At 44.3% G+C, this 21,350-nt stretch overlaps 1 protein-coding gene across 1 annotated transcript in view; it reads left to right on the top strand.

The window, feature by feature from the left end:
• Window positions 1-20,398, top strand: part of C2CD2L (C2CD2 like) — a 50,660-nt gene extending 30,262 nt beyond the window's left edge. Inside the window, exons 4-14 of the mRNA XM_077250588.1 lie at window positions 698-805; window positions 886-996; window positions 1,077-1,179; window positions 2,013-2,133; window positions 2,253-2,317; window positions 2,400-2,527; window positions 9,407-9,578; window positions 15,842-15,940; window positions 18,002-18,135; window positions 18,230-18,494; window positions 19,521-20,398. Of these exons, the coding sequence (XP_077106703.1) occupies window positions 698-805; window positions 886-996; window positions 1,077-1,179; window positions 2,013-2,133; window positions 2,253-2,317; window positions 2,400-2,527; window positions 9,407-9,578; window positions 15,842-15,940; window positions 18,002-18,135; window positions 18,230-18,494; window positions 19,521-19,729 (1,515 nt within the window). The 3' untranslated portion in view covers window positions 19,730-20,398. The remainder of the gene's footprint in view (window positions 1-697; window positions 806-885; window positions 997-1,076; window positions 1,180-2,012; window positions 2,134-2,252; window positions 2,318-2,399; window positions 2,528-9,406; window positions 9,579-15,841; window positions 15,941-18,001; window positions 18,136-18,229; window positions 18,495-19,520) is intronic.
• Window positions 20,399-21,350: the final 952 nt, after the last annotated feature.

Raw genomic sequence — 21,350 nt, 5'->3', positions numbered from 1 at the left:
TCACCATGGAGATTATTCTGCGATCATCCACCACTGTTGTCTTCCGTGGGCGCCCAGGTCTTTTTGCATTGATGAGTTCACCAGTGCTTTCTTTCTTTCTCAGAATGTACCAAACTGTAGATTTTGCCACTCCTAATATTGTAGCAATTTCTCGGATGGGTTTTTTCTGTTTTCCCAGCTTAAGGATGGCTTGTTTCACCTGCATGGAGAGCTCCTTTGACCGCATGTTTACTTCACAGCAAAACCTTCCAAATGCAAGCACCACACCTCAAATCAACTCCAGGCCTTTTATCTGCTTAATTGAGAATGACATAATGAAGGGATAGCCCACACCTGTCCATGAAATAGCCTTGGAGTCAATTGTCTAATTACTTTTGGTCTTTTTAAAAACAGGGTGGCACATGTTAAGGAGCTGAGACTCCTAAACCCTTCATCCAATTTTAATGTGGATACCCTCAAATGAAAGCTGAAAGTCTGAACTTCAACTGCATCTGAATTGTTTTATTTCAAATTCATTGTGGTAATGTCTATAACCAAAATTAGAAAAATGTTGTCTCTGTTCAAACATATATGGACTTAACCTTACGTACAAACCTTTATTCCAGTAGTTCTTTCAGTTAAACAATGGGTAAACTTTTTTTTTTTCAAGGCTCCTTGTTATCTGCCATAGACTTGTGTATTTTTCGATCGTTTCCAGATAGAAGTCCGGCTACAAGAGCTGCAGCAAGCAGGCCTCCTGGTGTCCTGGAGTTTTAAGGAGCGGCCCGATATGTTACTCCATGTTTTTCCCAAGTACTCGCATCAGGTAGGAAAAGTGTGGTTCCTTCTATACTTTCAAGTTATCTATTGTAGGTCCCAATAATTTTTGGAGACTTGTATTTGCAGAGCAGAGAAGGAGGTGCTGAACTTTGTACAGTTCAAGATCTTGTACAAAGCGCGTTACTCACAGCAGAGCCAGCCATGATGTTCAACCTAAAAGCTCATGATAGCCATATGGTGAGTCATTTACTGCTGTTTTACGGTATAGGGTCTGGTCTCTTAGTTCCTCACCTTCTACACTGATCTGTACCGCATAGGGTATTTGTGACCGACTGATTCAGGGATCCCCCACTAGGACAGACAGCTTGAAACTTCTTGTTCGTCAGCTCCATCTTCAGGATATGGTTCTGCAGGATTCAGGTTGGTTATTTTAATTTTTCCTTCATAAATTTGCAGATGTAAGGTTGTTTTACCAGTCCACATTGGTCAGAGCTAATGCAGACCTCTAGTGTACCTCCATTGTCTCCAGGAATATGGAAGTTACTGCCTCTAGGGGAAGATGTCTCCATATACAGCTCTGGCAAAAATTGAGACCACCACATCAAATCCCTGTCATGGGCAGCCCAATCTCCAGACCTGAACCCCATTAAAAACCTCTGGAATGTAATCAAGAGGATAATGGATACTCACAAGCCATCAAACAAAGAAGAACTGCTCAAAAGTTTGCGCCAGGAGCAGTGTGAAAAACTGTTGGAAACCATGCCAAGACGCATGAAAGCTGTGCTTAAAAATCATGGTTATTCCACAAAATATTGATTTCTGAACTCTTCCTGAGTTAAAACATTAGTATTGTTGTTTTCAAATGATTATGAACTTGTTTTCTTTGCATTATTTGAGGTCTGAAAGCACTGGGTTTTGTGTTTTTTGTTTTGTTTTTGGGATTTTTTGACCATTTTTCTATGTCAGAAAAAAATACAAAATTTATTGCTTGGAAATTCGGAGACATGTTGTCAGTAGTTTATAGAATAAAAGAACAATTTACATTTTACTCAAAAATATACCTATAAAGAGAAAAATCAGACAATCTGAACATTTTGCAGTGGTCTCTTAATTTTTGCCAGAGCTGTATACGGTACCGGACGATATCTGTCCAGTAGCGCATGATGGTTGTGCTGCTTACAAAGATTTATAGTGTTAATTTCCGCCAGTGATTTCTTTTAGTATTTCTTCATTTTTTGTGGCTTGTTTCTCAGATGTTGAGCTGATATGTGAAGCTGAACTGGATTGTCCTTGTCAGATGAGAAATACTTGTTGTGGCCGGATACATAAAAATGGAGAGATCTGGAACGTCTCATGGAGTGAGGAGATGATATTGTGAGCAGGCGTAAAGGTTAACTGGGGACGGCTTGCTATAAAGGGCTGTTTATTATCTGCTGGAACGGTTTTTGGAGGGTTTCAGGTTGGTGTTTGATTCTGTCTGTCTTTACATACAGTGAACTCGCTCCTCAGAGCAAGGAGCTGTCTTTGAAAGTGTGGCAGATAGTAAGAAATGCAGACAGTAAGTGACTTTTACAACTTCTCTCCACCTAGATTGAAACATTTGCTGCTAACTTCTAAAAGTAATCCTTTATCTCCTGTAGATGTTCTCCTGGGACACACCTCAGTGGCACTGATGTCACCAGAAAAAGACCTGTGTGGGAAGCGTCTGTACCCGTTGACTCTGTGCACAATGTTACCTAAAATGACAGCCCCTTTAATATCTGTGGAGGTGGGTTATAATGGAAAATAACAAGTCGTTCTGTTGCAATGTTGGATGCTGACATACTGGTAATAAAGGTGCGATGCAGGTCTGACTGCCGGGCTCCCTGCCAATCACACAGACCTGTATACTGACTATGCTTGGTAATTAGCGCCTACCTGTGCATGTACAGCATGGGGATGGTGTGCTCACAGAGCATGGGCTTTACTATCTGCACTGTCTGCTGGGTATTCATTACAGATGACCTTCTATAATTGCCAGAATTAGAGAGAACGTGGATACTTGGCCTTTTATTCAGTCGCCATGACAGCACTACGAGAGAGGGGATCCGCCCTTCAGGGACAGGAACCTGCAGACATAAAAGGGCGGTACCTCTCTCCTGCATCAGTTGGTTTCCTGCCCTGACAGGGGAACCTTTTCAGGCAGGCCCTGGGAAGAGGGTCGAAGAAAAAGAAAGTATCCCACTCCTGACAGACCGATACAGGTAGCGGAAGTTCCCTACCTCGGCCTGGTCCGGTTGCTGGAAGCACCACACCGCAGGGGAACTGTCTGGTGTCAGTGATAGCAGGAGGAAGCAGCCTGAGGTGAATGGGCTGGCTTCCGATGTGGTCCATCGTCGCGCGTACCTTGTGAGTATGGGGCTCTCCTCGGGGAGCGTGCCTGCTGGGGCCTTTGGGACCTATCCGCTGCTTTCTGGGGGCGTGTGCGTCGGTCCGGGCGGTGCTGGCGTCCTCGGTCGCGTCTAGGCTTGCGGGGCTGCAGTCGCAACTGGAAGGGGCGTGTCCGGATAATGTGACGGGGCGGTGCGGGTGTCTCACTGGTCGGTGGCAGAGGCGCGGCCCTGAAGGGGGAGAACACGCCCCCTCAGTTAATGGTACCGGGCAGGCCACCTGGAGTTCCTGCTATCCCCCATCCGGGGGCGGTACCGTGGGGGTATTTAAAGTATTGGATGAAGCTGCAAGGTGCTCCGAACCCATTCTCAGAATGGAATCGTCAGAGGGAGCAACGCAGCTGGACAAGCAGCAGCAACAGCAGCTTCAGGATTCTGAAGAGTCTCAGGTGATCTCCCAGCGGCGTTCTAGTGGCGGTAGTCGCGCTGGTGAGCTAAAGAGACTCAAAAGTCAAGATGAAGCAAGTCCTCAAGCCGTAATGATTCACCGGCTGGAAAGGACCCCCAACTACGGTACCACTCGCTGCAGGGCTGGGTAAGTGATCTACGTGGAAGTTCACTTACTGATTGTTGTTCCTCCTTATGTTCCCTCTCTCCTTACTAGGGGAGAAAATGTCTTACCAAGGCCAAACATAGGGAGTGTGCCGAGTGTGGGGAACCACTCCTAGATTGTCATAAAAGGAGATTATGTAGATCCTGCTTACAATACTTAGTTGATGAAGAGGCCCCTGACCTTACTTCTACGCTAGGAGAGATGGTTAGGCAAGAAGTCAGAAGTTCTATAAAATCCAGGTCTCAAAAATCGGATGCCAAAAAGAGGAAGGAAGTTACATCCCCAATCTCTGATATAGGTTCGGACTCGGGTGAACTGAGTTCAGATTCCCTCCCATCCTCCTCCTCATCGAGAGACATAGAATCCGGCCAGGTCTGTCTGTCCCTCGATAGGGTTAACCACTTAGTTAAAGCAGTCAACAACACAATGGGGATTGAGGAGACCCAGTCTGAATGCTCCATTCAAGACATAATGTTCAAGGGTATAGATCGGAAATCCCGAAGGTCTTTTCCAGTAGTGGATAAGATAAAGACACTGATTACAAGGGAATGGAAAAAACCCGAAAGGAAGGGTTCACTTCCACCAGCATTCAAAAGGAGGTATCCATTTGAGGAGGAGGCATCATCCTCATAGGACAAGGCCCCAAAGCTAGATCCAGCAGTGGCCAAGGTGTGCAAAAAAAACCTCTCTTCCATTCGAAGATTTAGGAAACTTAAAAGACCCACTAGAAAGAAAGGCCAATGTCTTCCTTAAGGGTGCTTGGGAAACATGAGCAGGTTCCCTGAGGCCGGCAATTGCAGCCACTTGTACAGCTCGGTCGTTAATGGTGTGGCTGGGACACCTAGAGGATCAGCGCATTTTTTTCAGATGCGTCGGCGGATTCTGTTAAATTGGCCGCCAGATCTTCGGCCCTATCCAACCCAGCTCGTAGAGCGCTGTGGATTAAATGTTGGCCAGGCCAGATCAAAACTGTGTAGCATTCCCTGTGAAGGAGCTCATTTGTTTGGAACAGTTCTGGATGAACTATTGGAAAAGGCGGGAGACAATAAAAAGCGATTTCCTTTCTTAAGAAGGCCCTTTTATAGACGGGAGTACAACAGAGGTTGGTCTAACCGCAGAAGATCAAACAGAGATTCAAACAGAGAATCAACCAGATATGACAGCTACAGGAGAAGAGGTAGAGGATACTGTATGTGTTAATTCCTCTCGGGACTTTAAAAAGCCACAATGACTGACGGATCAGGTGGGGGGTAGGCTTTTAGCCTACCATCCGGCCTGGATACAGATCACCAATAGCCCATGGATTCTCAGTATTATTGAAAGGGGTCTGATGATCGAATTCTATCGAGTTCCTCAGGACAAATTTAAATTGATGCCTATCCGTTCGAACTCCAACAAAAAAAGGTTCTGATTAAGGGCCCACGGAAGAAAGAGGTAAGGGGTTTTATTCCCCTTTGTTCCTGGTCAAAAAACCTGATGGATCATATCGTACCATCATCAACTTAAAAGGCCTGAATACATTTTTGCTGGTCCCATCCTTCAAAATGGAATCTGTAAAGATGGCAATAAAGCTTCTCTTTAACAATTGCTTCATGGTTGTCTTAGATTTAAAAGACGCCTATTATCATGTCCCAATACATGTAGATCATCAACGGTTTCTTAGGGTGGTGGTTTCACTTGCTGGCACAGTAGAACATTTTCCATATCGGGCACTTCCCTTTGGTGTTGCACCACGTGTATTTACTAAAATGGTAGAGGTTATGGCGCACCTTCACGAACAGAACATATTAATAATTCCCTACTTAGATGATTGATTGATTGTGGGACATTCAGAATCTCACATTGCAAAGACCAATTGGGGAAGGTGATAGCGGCATTACACAAATTAGGATGGATCACTAATCTCAAAAAATCTCGTTTGCAGCCCTTAAAAACACAGGAATTTTTGGGTCTTGTCATACTCTAGTCAACAGGAATGTCGCCTGCCGGATTCAAAAGTGGATAGTATTCAACGGTTGGCCACCAAATTGATTAACAATCCATTAGTCTCTGTAAGAGGAGCGATGTCACTTTTGGGTTCACTTACATCTTGTATTCCGGCGGTTCTCTGGGCTCAATATCACACCAGAACACTGCAGTGGGATGTCCTACATAATTCTCGTCGGCTGGGAGCTGATCTTGAAAGTAAATTTTCACTGTCTGTTGAAACTATTCGTGCATTAAACTGGTGGACGCACATACCAAATCTTCGTAGAGGGGTTCCCTGGACAAATCGTGTAACACGGATAATGACTGCTAATGTTAGCCCCAAGGGTTGGGGCGCATACTTGGAGAATAATTGGGTCCAGGGACTGTGGTCCCAGTCTGAACAAAACTCATCCTCCAATCTAAAAGAATTGTTAGCGGTAGAGCGCGCGTTAAATAGTTTTCTTATACCCCTACAGGGTTGACACGTCAGGCTGTTTTCGGACAACCAGGTAACCGTTGCCTATATTAACCATCAAGGAGGTACGCGGTCTGGTTCATTAATGGAGGTTGCGGATCGTATTTTTCAGGTGGCCGAGAATCACCTACTTTCCTTTACGGCTCTTCACATAAGGGGAAAGCTCAATACCATGGCCGACTATCTAAGCCGCAACAAACTCAGACAAGGGGACTGGTCACTAAATCCGGCCATCTTCAATCAGATCGTGCATTTATGGGGATGTCCAGAAATAGATCTTTTTGCCAACCGAGGAAACCGAAAACGACACCAATTCTGTTCCTTAAATCCAAGGGACAACCCGTATGCAGTGGACGCTCTTCTAATCTCTTGGCATTTCAGTCTCTCTTATGCCTTTCCCCCTCTAAACCTAATTCCTATAGTTCTGAGGAAAATACGGGAAGACAGGGCCCGAGTAATGCTGATAGCCCCGTTCTGGCCCAGGAGGTCGTGGTTTCCTTGGCTGAGGAAGATGTCTATTACCCAACCATGGATCCTCCCAGAATTACCAGACCTTCTCTCCAAGGGTCCAATATTCCATCCACGAGTAGCCAACTTACACCTAGCAGCGTGGAATTTGAGAGGTCGTTACTAAGGGGGAAAGGGTTTTCTCGAGATCTAGTAAATACACTTCTTAAGAGTAGGAAAACCTCTACGACAAATATTTGTCTAGATTTGGAAAAAAATCCTATCAAGTTCAGGAGCACAGATTGACCAGAAACCTTGTATTAATCAAATTTTAGAATTTTTTCAAAGGGGCCTAGAAATGGGCTTAGCCACAAGCACTCTGATTTCAGGTGTTGGCTCTGGGGGTGCTATACAATTCTAACTTAGCCAGCAATCACTGGATATCCAGGTTCTTTAAAGCGGTTACTAGATCCAGACCAGTCATTAAAGGGAACCTGTCACCCCGTTTTTTCCGTATGAGATAAAAATACTGTTAAATAGGGCCTGAGCTGTGCTGGACAATAGTGTATTTTGTGGACCCCGATTCCCCACCTATGCTGCCGAAATACGATACCAAAGTAGCCGTTTTCGCCTGTCAATCAGGCTGGTCTGGTCAAAAGGGCGTGGTGTCTTCCCCCAGATCTTGCTTAGTTTTCCGTTGGTGGCGTAGTGGTGTGCGCATGCCCAAGGTCCCAAATCCACGTCACAGGGGAGTGAAAAGATCGCGATGTGCTGTATTTCATTGGTGATCGGTGGGCGCGGCCATCTTCCTTTGGCCGCGCGTGCGCAGAAGCGGCGCTCTGCTGGCCGCGGCTTCAGGAAAATGGCCGCGGGATGCCGCGCGTGCGCAGATGGAGATCGCGGCGGCCATTTTCCTGAAGCCGAGATGCGAACTCTGCTTCAGGAAAATGGCCGCCGCGATCTCCATCTGCGCACGCGCGGCATCCCGCCGCCATTTTCCTGAAGCCGCGGCCAGCGGAGCGCTGGCACACCACTACGCCACCAACGGAAAACTAAGCAAGATCTGGGGGAAGACACCACGCCCTTTTGACCAGACCAGCCTGATTGACAGGCGAAAACGACTACTTTGGTAAGGTATTTCGGCAGCATAGGTGGGGAATCGGGGTCCACAAAATACACTATTGTAATGCACAGCTCAGGCCCTATTTAACAGTATTTTTATCTCATACGGAAAAAACGGGGTGACAGGTTCCCTTTAAACAGAAAATAGTTCCTTGGGACCTAAATCTTGTACTCTCAGCTTTAACACAAGCCCCATTCGAGCCTATTGATACTGTCCCAATAAAAATTCTGTTGGTTAAAACGGCCATCTTAGTTGCACTCACGTCCGCAAGAAGGGTTAGTGATTTACAAGCATTATCTAGACAACCTCCATACATGCAGTTTAGGGAAGAAAGAGTTATTATAAAACCTGATCCCCTTTATCTTCCAAAAGTTGCTTCAAAATGTCATCACAAGAGGTGGTCCTACCTTCGTTTTGTTCTAATCCCACTAATAAGGAGCATAATTTCATTGTTTAGATGTAAGAATGTGTCTTCTTAAATATATTTCAGTTACAAATACCTGGAAAAAAGATAACTCCTTATTTATATCTTACCAGGGAGTTAGAAAGGGTCTTAGAGTATCTAAAAACACACTAGCCAGATGGATCAGGGAGACGATCTCTCTCGCTTATACAGCAGGTGGCTTGGAGATTCCGGAAGGATTAAAAGCTCACTCCACTCGAGCCGTCGCGACATCCTGGGCGGAGAGATCAGAGGTGTCGATTGAAGACATTTGTAAGGCAGCCACATGGTCTTCTCCATCTACCTTCCTTAAGCACTATAGATTGGATCTGGGTGGCTCCACCGACCTCACGTTTATGAGAAGGGTGCTTGAAGCAGTTATGCCTCCCTAAATCTTTTTTACTTCTCTGAAACTCTTAGTGCTGTCATGGCGACTGAATAAATACGTAAGCTACTTACCGGTAGCGGTGTTTTTTTCAGGGGCCCATGACAGCACCCTTAATTTCCTACCCTATTCTTTCTCGGATGGCTCAACACTTTTTCGTTTTCCTTTAAATCTTGGCGTTTACTCACATGGTGAATTGTACCATAGTTTATGCTGTATCTGCTGTATCTGTGTTACTAACCAAGGGGGTCCTCTCATGCTCTGGAACTAACTGATGGGGGAGAAGAGGTACCGCCCTTTTATGTCTGCAGGTTTCCTGTCCCTGAAGGGCAGATCCCCTCTCTCGTAGTGCTGTCATGGGCTCCTGAAAAAACACCGCTACCGGTAAGTAGCTTACGTATTTTTTTTTTTTTTTTACCCCTTAGATTCTGTGTTCAATAATGACTTCAGAATCTAAGCAGTTAAATGGGCTGACCACTGGGGGTCCAGCTGCTGTGAATCCCAAGATCAGGGCTCTGCAGTCCTGTTCATGAGGCCGTCCCAAATGCATAGGCGACAACTTGCTTTATTTTTGGGAATAACCCTTTAAAATGCTACGCAATTTAAATCGCACAGTGGATTCCATTAAAAATAATAGTTTTCACTCCCTCTCAAACAGGTTAGAAAAAAAAGTTGCAAATATGAAGTAATGGAAATGCAAATAGATTTTCTTTTTTTGTTGTTTTGTTAGAATGAGACGGGCACAAATCCGAGGACTGTTTTGCATCTATGTGAATGTATGTTGGCCTCGTAGTAACCTATGGCTTGTGCTTTCCACCCACTCAGTTACATATACCAGATGGGAATTTACCACGTGCTACTTTGGGGGCTCCACCTCAGAGAATTAACATTACTCCTACCAAGAAAGTGGAGATGGATCGTACAGTGATGCCAGATGGTACTATTGTAACTACTGTGACAACAATTCAGTCAAGGCCAAAACTTGACGGTAAAATAGGTAAAAAAAAAATTTTTTACATTGTAGTTTCCAAGCTTTACTAGCTGCCCAATATTTTGGTAGGGGGCATTTAGAGGGAGCCTGTCACCAGAAATAATGTTGTTAACCTGCAGATATGTGGTTAAAGGGAACCTGTCACCCCATTTTTTCAGTATGAGATAAAAATACCGTTAAATAGGGCCTGAGCTGTGCTTTACAATAGTGTATTTTTTTCCCCTGATTCCCCACCTATGCTGCCGAAATACCTTACCAAAGTCGCCGTTTTCGCCTGTCAATCACGCTGGTCTGGTCAAAAGGGCGTGGTGAAATGGCTGTTTCTCCCCCACCTCTTGCTTTTCTTCCCGGCATTGGCGTAGTGTTTTGCGCATGTGCAACTGCCGAATGCACTGCGCAGCGGCAGACAAAGAACGCGAGCTGCGCTATTCACTGGCTTTTCCGTGGCGGCGGCCATCTTCCTGAGGCCGCGCGTTCGCAGATGGAGTGCTCTGCTGCCCGGGGCTTCAGGAAAATGGCAGCAGGATGCCGCGAATGCGCAGATGGAGATCGCGGCGGCCATTTTCCTGAAGCAGAGATGTGAACTCGGCTTCAGGAAAATGGCCGCTGCGATCTCCATCTGCGCACGTGCAGCATCCCACGGCCATTTTCCTGAACCCCCGGGAAGCAGAGCACTCCATCTGTGCACGCGCGACCTCTGGAAGATGGCCGCCACCACAGAAAAGCCGGTGAATAGCGCAGATCGTGCTCTTTGTCTGCCACTGCGCAGTGCATTCGGCAGTTGCGCATGCACAAAACACTGCGCCAACGCCGGGAAGATAAGCAAGAGGTGGGGGAGAAACAGCCATTTCACCACACCCGTTTGACCAGACCAGCGTGATTGACAGGCAAAAACGGCAACTTTGGTAAGGTATTTCGGCAGCATAGGTGGGGAATCAGGGGACAAAAAAATACACTATTGTAAAGCACAGCTCAGGCCCTATTTAACGGTATTTTTATCTCATACTGAAAAAACGGGGTGACAGGTTCCCTTTAATCTGCAGGTTAATAGTGTTATGCTGCCTGGCGCATGCACACAGCCGAATGCAGCGGGGAGGAGTGATCCCTGCCCATATTCAGTCATGTAGGCGGCGCTGGTTCAGTCACCACTCTGAGTATACAGAGTGGCGCTGTATCCACTTCCCCAGCTCTGATTGACAGCCGGGCAACCATGTAGAGCCAGTGTCGGCTGGGGGTGTGGGTACCGAGGCCGCTCTGTATACTCAGAGCGGTGACTGAACCAGCGCCGCCTCCATAACTGAATACTGAACACTGTCAGGGGGATAATGATCATTTTCTCCCTGCTGCATTCGGCTGCGAGCAGGCACCGGACCGCGTCATAACACTATTAACCTGCAGATCAACCCCATATCTGCAGGTTAATAGCATTACTTCTGGTGACAGGTTCACTTTAAGAACTGAGCCGTGATGTAGCGTTTGTAGGATTGGCCAGCCTCAAGAAGCTTAGAATCGATTTAACCCCTTCGTGCCATGCGCCGTACTAGTACGGCGCTGCCGGCACTGCATTAGTGCCAGCCGCAGTACTAGTACGGCGCCCCGATCACCGCGGTCTCGCGCTGAGCGCCGCGGTGATCGGGTGCGGGTGTCAGCTGTATATGACAGCTGACACCCCGCAGCAATGCCCACGATCGGCGCTGTCGCCGATCGCGGGCATTTAACCCCTCTGATGCCGCTGTCAATAGTGACAGCGGCATAGAGGGGGATCGCGCAGGGACGGGGGCTCCCTGCGCTCTCCCACCGGAGCAGCGCGATGAGATCGCGCTGCTCCGGTGACCTGGAAGGAGTCCCCGGATCCAAGATGGCCGCGGGACTCCTTCCGGGTCATGAGATGACCCTGCTTGCCGGCGTCTGCTGAGAATTCCTCATAGCAGGCGCCGACAAGCCTCTGCAATGTGCCTGTCACATCGGTGATCTGACAGAGTGCTGTGCACACTGTCAGATCACCGATCTGTGATGTCCCCCCCTGGGACAAAGTAAAAAAGTTAAAAAAAAATTTTTTCCACATGTGTAAAAAAATAAATAAATAAATAAAAAAAAATTCCTAAATAAAGAAAAAAAATATATATATTCCCATAAATACATTTCTTTATCTAAATAAAAAAAAACACAATAAAAGTACACATATTTAGTATCGCCGCGTCCGTAACGACCCCACCTATAAAACTATATCACTAGTTAACCCCTTCAGTGAACACCGTAAAAAAAAAAAAAAAAAAGAGGCAAAAAACAACGCTTTATTCTCATACCGCCAAACAAAAAGTGGAATAACACGCGATCAAAAAGACGGATATAAATAACCATGGTACCGCTGAAAACGTCATCTTGTCCCGCAAAAAAAAAGCCGCCATACAGCATCATCAGCAGAAAAATAAAAAAGTTATAGCTCTCAGAATAAAGCGATGCAAAAACAATTATTTTTTTATATAAAATAGTTTTTGTGTAAAAGCGCCAAAACATAAAAAAATTACATAAATGAGGTATCGCTGTAATCGTACTGACCCGAAGAATAAAACTGCTTTATCCTTTTTACCAAACGCGGAACGGTATAAACGCCCCCCTAAAAGAATTTCAGGAATTGCTGGTTTTTGTTCATTCCGCCTCCCAAAAATCGGAATAAAAAGCGATCAAAAAATGTCATGTACCCGAAAATGGTACCAGTAAAAACGTCAACTCGTCCTGCAAAAAACAAGATCTCACATGACTCTGTGGACCAAAATATGGAAAAATTATAGCTCTCAAAATGTGGTGATGCAAAAACTATTTTTTGCAATAAAAAGCGTCTTTTAGAGTGTGATGGCTGCCAACCATAGACTAGGGTTAGGGTTGGGGTTAGGGTTTCAGTTAGAATTGGGGGGTTTCCACTGTTTAGGCACATCAGGGGCTCTCCAAACGCGACATGGTGTCCGATCTCAACGCGTTTGTTTGCGTTGAAAACGCATGCGCTTTTATAGAAAAAAAACAGAACACACACTGAAAAGTCACCCACCACCATCAAGGTGATAAAGGGATCCTAACCCTAAGCCCACCCCTAAACTCATCCCTAACCGTTTAATGAACATTTTCTGACAGTCATAGTGCCACGTCTTTCAGTGCCACGTCTTTCAGTGCCACGATATTTCAGTGCCACGATATTTCAGTGCCACGATATTTCAGTGCCACGATATTTCAGTGCCACGATATTTCAGTGCCACGATATTTCAGTGCCACGATATTTCAGTGCCACGATATTTCAGTGCCACAATATTTCAGTGCCACGTATTTAAGTGCATACGTGGCACTTATATACGTAGCACTTATATACGTGGCACTTATATACGTGGCACTTATATACGTGGCCACTGAAATATCGTGGCCACTGAAATATCGTGGCACTTATATACGTATATACGTATATAAACGTATTTCAGTGCCACGTATTTCAGTGCCACGTATTTCAGGGTAGGGGTAGGGTTAGGGTTTTTTGTTTTTTTCTTGTTTTCTTGTGTTTTTCTATAAAAACGCATGCGTCTAAAAAACGCATGCGTTTTACCGCGTTTACATGCGTTTTTTCACACATGCGTTTTTTAAAAAAAACGCATGCAGATAAAAACGCAAGTGTGAAACCAGCCTTACCCTTGGGAAAATAAAAACATGGGGGCTAAAATATAATTTTCGTGGAAAAAAATATATTTTTTATTTTCACGGCTCTGCGTGATAAACTGTAGTGAAACACTTGTTGGTTCAAAGTTCTCACAACACATCTAGATAAGTTCCGTGGGGGGGTCTAGTTTCCAATATGGGGTCACTTGTGGGGGATTTCTACTGTTTAGGTACATCAGGGGCTCTGCAAATGCAACATGACACCTGCAGACCAATCCATCTAAGTCTGCATTTCAAACGGCGCTCCTTCCCTTCCGAGCTCTGCCGTGCGCCCAAACAGTGGTTCCCCCCAATGTATGGGGTATCAGCGTACTCAGGACAAATTGGACAATAACTTTTGTGGTCCAATTTCTCCTGTTACCCTTGGGGGAAAAAAATTGCGGGTTAAAACATCATTTTGTGGAAAGAAAAAATGATTTTTTAATTTTCACAGCGCTACATTCTAAACTTTAGTGAAACAACTGGGGGTTAAAAGTGCTCACCACACATCTACATTAGTTCCTTAGAGGGTCTACTTTCCAAAATGGTGTCACATGTGGGGGTTTCCACTGTTGAGGCACGTCAGGGGCTCTCCAAACACGACATGGGTTCCGATCTCAATTCCAGCCAATTTTGCATTGAAAAGTCAAATGGCGCTCCTTCCCTTCCGAGCTCTGCCATGCGCCCAAACAGTGGTTTATCCCCATATATGAAGTATCAGCGTACTCAGGACAAATTGTACAACAACTTTTTTGGTCCAATTTCTCCTGTTACCCTTGGTAAAATAAAACAAATTGGATCTGAAGTAAAAATTTTGTGAAAAAAAAGTTAAATGTTCAATTTTTTTTAAACATTCCAAAAATTCCTGTGAAGCACCTGAAGGGTTAATAAACTTTTTGAATGTGGTTTTGAGTACCTTGAGGGGTGCAGTTTTTAGAATGGTGTCACTTTTGGGCATTTCCTGTCATATAGACCCCTCAAAGTCACTTCAAGTGTGAGGTGGTCCGTAAAAAAAAAATGGTTTTGCAAATTTTGTTGCAAAAATGAGAAATCGCTGGTCAACTTTTAACCCTTATAACTCCCTAACAAAAAAAAAAAATTATGTTTCCAAAATTTTGCTGATGTAAAGCAGACATGTGGGAAATGTTGTTTATTAACCATATTATGTGATATAACTCTCTAATTTAAGGGCATAAAAATGAAAAATTTGAAAATTGCTAAATTTTCATAATTTTCGACAAATTTCTGTTTTTTTCACAAATAAATGCAAGTCATATTGAAGAAGTTTTACCACTATCATAAAGTACAATATGTCACGAGAAAACAATCTCAGAATCACCAGGATCCGTTGAAGAGTTTGAGTTATGACCTCATAAAGTGACAGTGGTCAGAATTGTAAAAATTGGCCGTGTCACTTAGGTGAAAACAGGCTTTGGGGTGAAGGGGTTAAAAGAACAAAAAAGTATTGATTTTTTTTTTTTTTTTTTTTTTGGGTAACCTGTGCTTTGGTGGCCAGCACAAACCACAATCAAAACATTTGTTACTGAGCAACCCCTAGGGGTTTAAGTGTGAACACCACAAGTTCAGTCCATTTTTAACCCCTTCACAACCTATGACTTGTAGATACCTCATAGGTTGTGTCCTTCCTTTGATGCGGACTTTGGTGCTGATCCACCCACCGCTGTTAACACTTTAAATGCCGCTGTCAATCTGACAGCGGCATTTAACTTATGCAAACCAGATGTGCGTCACCAACCCCACTCATCAGCACCGCCGGTCACATGGTCGCAGAGCGCCGATAGGTTGACATGACAGCCGCAGAAGTATCCGTGCGTGTCATTGCAGATGTCCTGGCCAGATTATCGCAGCTTTACGTCTCCTAAAGGGCCTATTGAATCAGGTAAAAAGTTGAAATGTTTCAGAAAAAAACATTCCAAATTAAAAAAATAATAAAAAAATAAACAGTTGGTATTGCTGCATTCAGAAATGTCCGATCTATGAAAATCTGACAACAATCCGATCAGTAAACAGCGTAACGAGAGAAAATCAAAACAAAAGAATTACGTTTTTCGTGGTCGCCACAACTTTGCAATAAAATGCAGTAACACATGATCAAAATACTGTGTCCTCCCCAAAATGGTATCTATAAAAAGTCAGCTCGGCACACAACAAGTAAGCCCTCACCTAGCTCCAGGTCACAAAAAATGGACACGCTATGAGTCGTCTAGGAAAATGTCGACTTTTTTCTTTTCCCCACGTAAAGAATAAACAACCTAGACATGTTTGATGTCTGCAAACACGTAATGACCTGGAGAATCATATTGGCAGGACAGTTTTATCATTTAGTGAACATGGTAAAAAAAACAAAACGCAAAAGGACAATTGTAGAATTGCAATTTTAGCATCCCACAAAAAAAGCAATTCCTCACATGGCTAGATTGACAGAAAAATATAAAGTTGTGGCTCTAGGAAAAAGGGAGCAAGAAATAGAAATGAAAAATCAGGTGGTCGTGAAGGGGTTAACATTAGAAATTGCAGTTAAGCTACACTTTGTCATGTTTCTGCTTCAACTTCTTTCACTTCTTGACCAGAGTCTCCTGCCAGATCACCATCCAAAGTAGAAGTGACTGAGAATACGCCGGTGTTGTTCCCCCGCAGCGGCTCTCCCGGCTCTTCTCCCAGTGGCAGTGGTAAGATGCCGCTCCACATTGCCTTTTTGATATGAATGTTTAGCACAATACCTTTTTATGCTTTCCTGTCTGTCTTTATTTTATTAAAATTGCCTAAAGTCTGTACATGCTCCTCAACATTGAAATTGCGAAGGAAAGTCGTAGCATTCTGAAAATCACAGCCTGGACAGACATGTAAATGAATATGCAAATGGTGAAAAATTCATACAGTTCTCAGATCTCGATTTATTCAGCATCAAGTATGGGCGCTGGGAGAGAGGACCTAGCCCAGTCTGACCAGATCTGGGATCCATCCATGACAGGGGTGCACGGGCTGAGGGCCAGCAGTACTGTTCTATGTACGGATGTGCTGCACGGGGTCTGGTGGCTGGTCACATGTATTTTGCATGTCAAGGAGTGTGAGTTAGCACTCTAGGGACAGGAATTTTGGCATAATGGAGGAGACCCACAGCCCAGGAAAGGACTTGAGGAGAAACGACTCTGTATGAGTGCTGCTCTATTCATTGCAGGGAAGAAGAGAAACCTTTCACTGTTTTAGCATCTTGCGTTAAAGGAGTTACCCCCAGGATAGGTGATCAGTTAATGATTGGTCCGACCGCTGATAGTTGTACTGATGGGCAGGCCGTGCCTGATGGGGCACTTCTATCTCGGTTACAGAAGAAAGCAGCAGGCCGGATCCTCGACTGCGGCACTGGCGCTGCATACTAACAGGGATACAAGTTCCCTATTCCACTGATCAGTGCAGCAGTCAGACCCCCACCATCAAATTATCTCCCATCATGTAGTTAGGCGCCAACTAGTTTTCACCAGTTAACCAGACTCGAATAGAGAAAGCTGCATGTGTGCTCTTTTCCTTTCTAGATTGTGGGGGGAGAAAGTGATCCTTTCAACATGGCCTCGGGAGGTGATGCTCCCTAAATCGCAAGTTCTGTTGTGGCTCTTGGGGTTGGTTCTATCTGACACTGCACTCCTCAGATCAAGAAAGCCGGTGCAACTCTGACCGGAGGTCGCTGTTCAGGAATGACCAAAAGTGTTAGCTACGTTCCTCCTGATTTTTTTTTTTTTTTTTTTTTTTTTTTACATTTATAGCAATGATGTAGTGTGTGCATTAATCGACACATGTATGTGTATTAATCCGTGTATGTGTATACGTTTATTGAGCGCAGTGTATTTGTGTCCCTGCATAATAATTTCATCCTACTAGTGTGCGGCACCTTTATTTTATTTGTTTTACTCTATATGCAAATGCAGCAGCTGCTCTATAAAGCAGCCATATATCCCTGATTTATAAAGTGCTGCTTTCCTACACAATTTATCCAAGACAGCCTTATTGGGGGGTGATGTTTGTGTCGCCATACTGCCATGTTCCTTGTTTTCTGTGAATAGCACAGAATTTGCTTTTATGCAAAGCACAATGTGATCTGTCCCTTCATGGCTCATCCATTGCAGATGGTCACGTACCTGAATGTTAGCCCTGCTGAGCTCTGTCTTGTTGTGTATAGTCCCCTGGTGCAGGTGCAGCCACTTGACACTGCGCAGCTACATGGCTGTAAAATATAGGAGTAACACTGAGGATGTTAAAATAGATTTTCTTTTTTTTTTCTTTTTTTTGTCATGTAAATAAATGGTATCTAAAAGAATCATTTCAGAACTTTTTCAACCTCTTGTTGAAGTACTCTAACCACATCCCCAATTATAAGAGGGTGTTCACACTTATGCACCCACATCATTTTTGTTTTGTTTTCCCCCTCAAAATGATTTGTCTGTTTCTCAATTGAATTGTACAGATTATGGGTGACAGGTGGGAAAAGTTCTGACACTTTTCTTGTTGGTGTTTTTGTTTTTTACATGTCAAACATTGTGGCAATTTATCAGAGGTAATATTTCTATGGTAATGTGCAAAGCTTTTAAACCAGTATGGGGAAAAACGCTAAAAAGTAAGAATGGTTTCCAAATAGAAGTTTAGAGAAGTGTTAATCATGTTATTTGGGAGGATGAAGTATTGCAGGTTCTCTGCAAACACGCCCTGACTAGATGCTAAGACTTGACCTTTTTTGTCAGGTGGCTCTCCATCGTCCATCAAGCTAGGTCCTGTGGCAGAAACTGCTATTAGACAGTTAACAGAACCTTGCAACAAGCCATCCAAGAGGACACCCACCAAACGTAGCATGCTGATCATATCAGGCGTGTCAAAGGTTAGCCATGGGACCCTGGAGGTAGTTTTCCCCCCTTTTTTGCCTCCATATTTTATGGATTGACAAGTACTTACAATAATACGCTCTTCTGCAGGCACCAATTGTTGATGATGAGATGGCCCTTTCTTTAGGATATGCAGCTTCCATGGATGCATCTTTTCATGGGACTTCTACATGCTTTCAAGAGTCATTAATAGAGGGCTCCACTGAATTTCCTTTGGAGGTGGCAGCTTCCCAAGGTCAGGACACTGATGACACCACAAGATCGGACATTTCAGATCGACCCTCCCTGGATGATGTGGAGTCAGAAACTGGCTCTACTGGAGCCTTGGAGACACGCAGCCTTAAAGACCACAAAGGTAACTAGTCTCAAGTCCTACGCTTGGCAAGACGATCGTGCTTGTATATGACTTGTCTACTAGATCTTATACAAGAGGCGTCATCCAAAGCAGCCAGTAGGATCAGACTGATCTGATTGCTTACTATACATTTACACTGGCAGGTGGATTGCCAGGTATTTAGCTTCTTTTACACATATCAGTCTTGGCATTTTATGACCCGTTGGTGGTTACTGTGATCTTTCGGTCACGTTCAGCTTCATTATTGGCAGAACATCCCTGCTACAATGGGCAGATGACAAGCTGATTTTAAAGTTTGACCCAAAGATGGAGACAGAAAAGCATTTGTAAAGTGATTTAGTGACCAATGGTCAAGAATGAACGTTTGAATGAACATTCGGTCACACTAAAAGGCCTGTGGCATAGGCGGCAGCTGAGTTGTCGTGTTCTCATGTTTGGTTGTGGTAGTAAGGTAACTCTGCACCGCCATAGCTTTGAGAGCAGCAGCAATGCAATAGTGTTCAGTTTTTCTATATTGTCAAATGCCGATTAGCACCATGTAATACATTCCAGGGATATGGCCGCTTTCAGCACCTGACTCTTGGCCTGGAATTTCTGCCTCCTATAGGATTATTTCTGATTATTGAAATGCAATATCTTGTTTCGGAACACATGCTTTTATCAATCTGCGTGTAGGATCAACCTTGATAAAGACCTGATTGCCGAAACGTTGTTGTTGTCTGAGTGCCATCATAAAGCTTTAAAAGTATGTGTTTGGTGCCTCTGGCATATCGGACTAACATGGTGCATCAAGGTGAGAGCCACTTTTAAATTGGCCAGGAGGTGATGACTCGTGCAGGGAAAAGGCATGCTGTTCCTACATAGAACAGAAAAAAGAGCAGAATTAGCTGGGTAGAAAGGCAAAATGAGCGATTGTAAGTAAGCAGTGCTACATAATATGACTGCAATATATTAGTGATAAAACTGTAATGAACCTTGTGCATGAGAATTCCCCACACACACTCACATTGATTTGTTTCACTGCAGTTGGATTCCTTCGAAGTGGCACTAAGCTTTTCTTCCGCCGACATAATCGAGATGCAGGTCTGAGCCAATCTCACGATGACTTGACAAATTCTGCTACCTCTTCCCGTAAGAAAAGCGGCAGCTTTCCACGGCGCCTATTAAAACGTTTTTCTCTTAAGACCAAATCAAAGCCCAGTGCTAATGGGAGTGCCCCGGCCGGAGAGAAGTGATCTGTTAGAGGCTGCTTTTCACCTCTATCCTGTTACTGCATGCCTGCAAAGCTGCACGCCTGCGACTCTGGGTGCGTTTTACAGCTATGTCGGGATGCTAGCATTTTATAAAAGGCAAGAGCATCCTGCGGCATCTTCCTACTGACTGCTGGATTCTGCTACAATGTGTTGGCGCAATATTTAAGAGTGCTGCTTCTAATAAGGAACCCTAATGAGATGAACTTTTATTGCAACATTCAATGCAGGTGCAATGACTTTTCTGTAATCTTCATACTGAATTGCAAAGATGTCCTTTTACTGTATGCTTGGATGACTTTCTACCAGTTCCACTATTGATATTTTTTTATATACACCTCTGGCTACGTTTAGTTAGCTTATTTTCAAGTAAACCTGTGAGCAGTATTGCAAGAAGGAATTGAAGTCCAGCACTTGTGGAGTATGGCGATCAGTTCCTGGTGGGCAGGCGCGTCTTACCTGTGTCGGTAGCATGTCCTTCTTACCCGTTTGCCTAATGGTGCTTGAGCCCATTAATGGTTGCTTTAGATAATTAACCCTTAAGCCTGACATTATGCTTTTAACTTGAATTCCACTTGAAATGTATGTACACATTACCAACTAAGGCTACGTTCACATTTGCGTTGTGCGCCGCAGCATCGGCGCCGCAACGCACAACGCAAACAAAATGCAGCAAAACGCATGCACAACGCTGCGTTTTGCGCCGCATACGTCCTTTTTTTTCATTGATTTTGGACGCAGCAAAAATGCAACTTGCTGCGTCCTCTGCGCCCGGACGCGTGCGCCGCAGGGACGCATGCGGCGCAAAACGCAAGTGCGACGCATGTCCATGCGCCCCCATGTTAAATATAGGGGTGCATGACGCATGCGGCGACGCTGCGGCGCCGACCGCAAATGTGAACGTAGCCTAATGCTAACAGTATGTGTCCCTGCACACTCGCTCTGTCCAGTCGGTGCTCACCATGCAGGACTCTGGAAGAGCTCACCATATCACCACGGGAATGGTCGCACCCAGTTGTCTGTCTATATACGGCAACACACAGGCTTCTAAGAAAATGCTATTTGTTGGGGAATACGAGTCTTCACTAAAGAAACATGTCAGGAGAGTGGACAGATCGTATGTAACGGGTAAAGCTCTCAGAATGCAAATGATGGGTCTTGCTATCGATGAGAAAATATTGCATCAGACTTGGTCAGTAAATTCTGAATATTTTCCTGCTTTTGCTCTGCTGGTCAGGGCCTAATATGTGTGTATGACTTTTTAATATGAAGTTTTCTTGTAGTGTATTTAATATGTAAAGAAAAAAAACACCTATTTATTTGCTGTATTTATTCTGGATCTTTTGGCTGGAGTGTAAAACAATCCTTATGCAATAGAAGGTGGTGAATGAATGTCTTTTCTCACGTGTAGGAAGCCACCGTTCCTCATGCATGCAAAAACTCCACAGATCGCTTATCCTGTTTACAATCGTGTAGTGAGACACTTACTGTTATCTTCTAAACTCGATAATTTATTATATTTATCGATGTACAAAACTCCTATGTAAAATGCTTAATTTCTGATGTCACTGGTGACTAACAGATGCGGTCATACCATAAGGCTCTG

Source organism: Ranitomeya variabilis, chromosome 4 (genome assembly GCF_051348905.1).
Source record: "Ranitomeya variabilis isolate aRanVar5 chromosome 4, aRanVar5.hap1, whole genome shotgun sequence".
Classification (NCBI taxonomy): domain Eukaryota; kingdom Metazoa; phylum Chordata; class Amphibia; order Anura; family Dendrobatidae; genus Ranitomeya; species Ranitomeya variabilis.
Note: the sequence above shows the minus strand (reverse complement) of the source record. Positions and strands in the feature narration are given on the sequence as shown.